A 5,332-nucleotide genomic window follows, 5' to 3' on the forward strand; every position below is an offset into this window, starting at 1 on the left:
GCCATCAAGGTCAAAATCCATTCCCCTTACATTATTAATCCATGTTTCAGAAATAGCAATTATATTAAAAGAATGTGTCAGACTACTAAGATCATGTTTTATACTCTGAAAGTTTGCGTATAAACTTCTGCTATTGAAGTGAATTAATGATAATTTGTTTTCAGTCTTGACATTGCTGTTAAACTGCTCATCCGTGTAATACTTGCAGTTATTTTCAGAGTTCTTAAAAAAGTTTTTTTCAGGGTACGTGGGTCATGCTTGTTGTTGGTTCCTGCTAATTGTTAGTTCCAATGCTCATCTGCCCTCGCAGATATCAATATACCTGCGTGTTTCTTCATACAGCTGAGGGTCCAGCGACCCCTTCATACTCTCCTTGTCTCGGCCTACTGGTCCTCGGCGTGCTGGTCATAGGTCCTGGATTCTGGTTCCGAGGTCGGGTCACTAGTCGGTCATACCGCAGGAACGCGATGTCTCCCCTCGCCCTGGCCTCCCTTAACATCGGTATCAACTCCCTTCTTCTCTTCCTCACAGACTCGGTGTAATCTTCATTTATATAAATGTTAGATCCTTTAAGCTTCTTTGCTTGTTGCAGTATGTGTGCCTTATCTTTCTCTTTCATCAACTTTACCATCACCGCCCTCGGCCCCCGCTCAGAAGGTTTCCCGACTCTGTGAGCTCGCTCCATCTCAATTTCTTGATGAATTTGCAGTTTCTTCTTTAATATTTCCTTCACCTTACATTCTGCTTCCGTCCAGCTTTCTCCAGCTGACTCCTTGATTCCCTCGAAGATCAGGTTTTTTCGCTTGGACTGTACTTCCAAATGCTCCATTTTATCCGTTATGGCTATTAGACTCTCACAAGTTTTGTAGACATCATCCCTTGTTTCCTTGGTTTGTATTTTCTGTTCACCCATGGCTGCTTTAATCACATCCACATCTCGCTGGGTAAACTGCAAACTCGTTTTTATCTCCTGTATTTCTCTGGTCATGTCGTCGAGTCTCTTGTTATTTGTCTCCATAAGTAGTTGCACAAAACCTTTGAAGTTGTCTTGTTGTTGGCTCAACAGTGCGGTGTACATCTGCTTCTGCTGACTCAACATCTCTGTTACTTGCGCCGCTGAAATATAATCCTCTTCTGCTTCAACATCCTCATTCGCTTCTGATTTATTAGCTCTTTTCCCTCTTGGAGGCATTTTAATAGTTGTAGAATTTGTTCAAAGACTTGAAAATGTAGAAGATGGGAAAAATCGTAGAACAGACAAGAGGAGCAGTAAAGATGTCTGCTCTCGCTTGCAACCCGGAAATAATGTGACACACAACTTTGCTGCTGTAAAGGTTTGTGGTGGGCCTGGAGCCTGGACAGGTGGCCATTCTATCAAAAGGCTGACACACAGAGACAGACAATCACTCTCCCTCACACCTACAGACAGTTTAGAGTTGCCAGTCAACCTAAGCTGCATGTGTTTGGACTGTGGGAGGAAGCCGGAGTACCCGGAGAGAACCAATGCAGTTCAGACCCAGAACTTTCTAGCTGTGAGGTGACGGTGCTAGCACTACTGAGCCACCCCAGTTCCTTACTAATTTGGGTGGTATATATTTACAACATATGTCAGTAACAGTCACTATGCATTTCACTGTGATTTTCACTTTGTTACTCTTAACAAATCCCATGAAAAGGCCCAGACTGACTTGTCAGTCTTTTTGTAAGAGAGAGTTCTGTAGCACCAAGCCTAGTGGCTCCTACTGAGGATATAAAGCCTTAAAACTGTCACAGATATATAGTTTTGTTTTATCAAAAGGCACAGTGATTTTGTAAAACAACCAGTTATTGCAGTTTTTAGCAAACATTAGTCAAACAGGAAGAAACGGTGCATTTGTTGGGGATGAATCCACCTTTGGTCTCTGTGGCAGCAGGACAGTCTATGTGGAACTGAGTAAGAATAAACTCCAGTGTGTGTTCATGGTGATGGAGGAACATGTCAGCCAGTGCAGCAGTGTGGTCACTGGTGGGTTTACTGGTGTCTGGACCAGCAGAGCTCTGTGGCCCAGAGGGAGAAGGGATAATCATTACTTTGGACACACAGACAGTACTTGTTGGTGGTAATATAATATTCCCTGCATCCTTTAGGACAAATGGGAGGTGATTGAGGAGCTTAATAAGGAGCTGAGACAGTGTGACCTGCAGCAGTTCATCCAGCAGACCAGCAGTCAGCACACTGATCTGCCCGTGACTGAGTCTTACCTTGGCAGCACTGGTATTAAGAAGTAGGAGCATTATTATTGTTATTACCTACACTCTTGCTTTCCCTGTTTTAGTAGTAAAACATACACAAGTTTTCAAAAAAGAGAAAAAAGTTCAGTTTCAGTCTTATATCAAAGACTTTTTCAGTTTTGAGGATTTTCATCCTCTCAGATCAGATGAAGTAGTAAATCTGAAAAACAAACAAACAAAAGGAAATTTGGTGATATAGTTTAATTCATCCGATATTTTAAGTAAAGTTGCTTCAGTGAAACAATATTTTCTTTTGAAATGTGGCAGAACAAACATGCACAGTTGATCCTCGATAAAAGTTCAAATAAATATAAATAATCACAGTGATTTCATGAACAGCGATGTCTGTTTTCGCTGTAGGACATGGAGTGGAAGTAAAACGTCCTCTTGAAACCCCTACAGCCCGTGCACACCCTACTGTGTGTGCGTGTGTGTGTCAGACACAGTGTGTTAATTGCTGCCAGGTTCTCTGTAAAAAACAAATAAACAAAAAACTGTCTGGGAAATATAACGGAACAAATATTGATACTACTGATAGAGTGTATATTGGTATATAGTGTGTATATGTATCAATATTTTTTCTTGTTAATTTTATTCCCTTCTTGCATGAAGTCATTATTGTAATTCACAGCTCATATAACTTTTACAGACTAGAATCAGGTTTGTTGTTTCTGAAAGCAGTGGATGTAAGATTTGAGTTCCCATAAAGCTGAATATCTTTTCTCCACCAGGTGAGGCCAAAGCTTCACCCATGAAAAGCTGCTACATTTACTGCACACATCCTCAGCCCCAGCTTTAGCAAAGGCCCAGTGTGAAAAGCACACGCATGTGCATGTTTAAGCTGTAGACAGTTCTGTCTGCACAGGCCTTAAGACCTTGGGAAATGCATCAGACTCTTTCATATTAAGCCTTGAGACACAGAGAGCGGCTTCTTAAACTGTACCAAACTGTACCAGTTTAGTATTCCTGCCAGTCTGCTGCTTGTTACGTCTTATTAGGGCTGCATTATATTTAATTTCAAGACAGGAAAACAACAATAGTGAAACAGCCCAAAGCCTAACAACATGTAACTACAATCACAAAAGTCTCAAAATTCTTATCTTGCTTTATAAAAAAAAAAAAAAACTAATATAACTGACATTTGTTTGTGGATCAACTTGCTTAGACGTCTTGTTGTTTCATCTCTGCAGATCATTTTGTCGTCATGTAACACATCAGTGTTATGAAATCAGACAAACTAATCTTCAGAGAGACTCAGCTGCTTCTCTGTGTGTTGTGGCCATTTTTGCAGCTGTTTCCATTCACTATCTTTCTGTCCACGGACTCTCACACACTTGTCTCTGTGCACCCTGTAGGAGAACACAGTGAGAAACCAGATCTGAGCCTTAACCAGACAAAGAGGAACCCAAGTCTAAATGCAGGATGGAGAAGTTCAGTGAATGTGCACCGGAAAGTCTGGAGGTGGACCGGCCTGTAGAAGGGCAGAGCGCCGGCAGGGTGGTCCACATATACTGCTATCCTGTGAGACACAGAGGATGAGGTGGGAGGGAGTTTGATTTCTCTGTTACTGTCCCAGACAGAGTAGCTACCATCAGAGCAGCTCAGGAACCAGGACTGATCGTTCCTCACAAACTTGCACTCTTTGCCGTCTCCTCTCCTCCTGATTCCTTTGTACGTCACTGCTACGTGAACATCTCCTCTCCACTCGACCTCCCAGTAACAGCAACCAGTCAGACCAGCCCTACACAAAACCTGGGGCCAAAAGTCACTGGCTGCTCCTCTCTCACAGTCACCCCTCTGTTGTTGACCCCTGAGGGCTTTGTGTGCTGTGTCTGGGCCCAGTTCAGGTTCACAGGCGTCTGACTGAGAGAACAAGATACAACACAGTAGCAGCTGATGCTCTCTTCATTTATTAACATCTTAGCAGAAACCCTCAACTCACAATAACTTAAAACTCTATGAATGGTATTGGTCTTTGATATTTAGTTATTTGTTATTCAACAAGTTTTGGCTCAGACCATCAGTTTTCACCAGGTTTGTGTTGTAGCTAAAGCTTCCAAATGTGATATTTCTACCTGATTATCTTTTCAAAATATATGAAGGTCTTGTTGCACATCTTCACCGTAGACAGAAAACTGCCAAGCTGTAGTTGGGGAATGTCCTCAGAGTGCATGCAAAGTGAAGAATAAATAATGTTGGATAGAGTGAAAGTCTTGACAAGATGTGCACACAGAAACTGTGAGCCATAGAACAAACACTGAATTAGCCTGTATTCTTTTGTTCAACTTACGTAACTGTGGGCCACGCCCATTTCTGTACTATTGTATGTTGTTTATATTCCTCAGTGCTTCTTTGAACATACACTGGCTCCTTAGATTTTTGCTTTCCTCCCTGAGTGAATCGCTGAAACAAATCCTCATTGTACTGTACTTCATTCAGTAAACTGCAGCTAATAGTTAATCCTCCATGGTCGACCCTGAAGAAACAAACATCTGAATCATGATCTGACTTCACTGGTCTCAGCTCTCTTGTTCCTGTGGAGTGTTAGGTATTTTTAGTCAGATAGATATTGGATAGATACTTTATGTATTAGAAATGTTTAGTAGAGATAGGATGTCTAGTTAAGACTGTTAAATGCTTAGACATGCTTATGAGTTTCTACAGGGTACATCTGGTCAAGGATAACTAGAAAGAAGAGTTGATGACTGTCAGCAGACAGGATGTTTAATATTATTATTATGACGTGTATAACTGTAGCCTTAGCCATAATATGTTCTTATGTTTAATATCACGACATGTTACTAGAGGTCATGTGAGAATGTTTTTAGCTACACACCACTTAATCAACAGACACACACACATTGATTTGCTTCATGTTTCGACTACTGCTATGGCCAGCTGCAAAGCTGGCACCAGAGACGTCTCGGTTGACGTTTCTGTGTAGTATGGGGCTAGCCCAACCGAAGAGGTATAATGTATAGGCCTGGTGGGTTCAGGGTCTTTCATCTTACATCTGCCTGCGAGCAGTTTGGAGGTGCAAGATACCTGAGCGTGTAATGTT

At 41.8% G+C, this 5,332-nt stretch overlaps 1 protein-coding gene across 2 annotated transcripts in view; it reads left to right on the plus strand.

Moving 5' to 3' along the window:
- The window catches only part of LOC109961664 (ras association domain-containing protein 8-like), a 13,160-nt gene extending 8,446 nt beyond the window's left edge, over positions 1-4,714 (plus strand). Inside the window, exons 5-6 of one of the 2 annotated variants that reach the window (XM_020602672.1) lie at positions 2,128-2,264; positions 3,627-4,714. In XM_020602672.1, coding sequence (XP_020458328.1) covers positions 2,128-2,264; positions 3,627-3,639 — 150 coding nt within the window. In that variant the 3' untranslated portion in view covers positions 3,640-4,714. The remainder of the gene's footprint in view (positions 1-2,127; positions 2,265-3,626) is intronic. The other variant, XM_020602673.1, reaches the window with a different exon arrangement.
- Positions 4,715-5,332: the final 618 nt, after the last annotated feature.

This window comes from Monopterus albus, unplaced genomic scaffold (genome assembly GCF_001952655.1).
Source record: "Monopterus albus unplaced genomic scaffold, M_albus_1.0 scaffold57.1, whole genome shotgun sequence".
Classification (NCBI taxonomy): domain Eukaryota; kingdom Metazoa; phylum Chordata; class Actinopteri; order Synbranchiformes; family Synbranchidae; genus Monopterus; species Monopterus albus.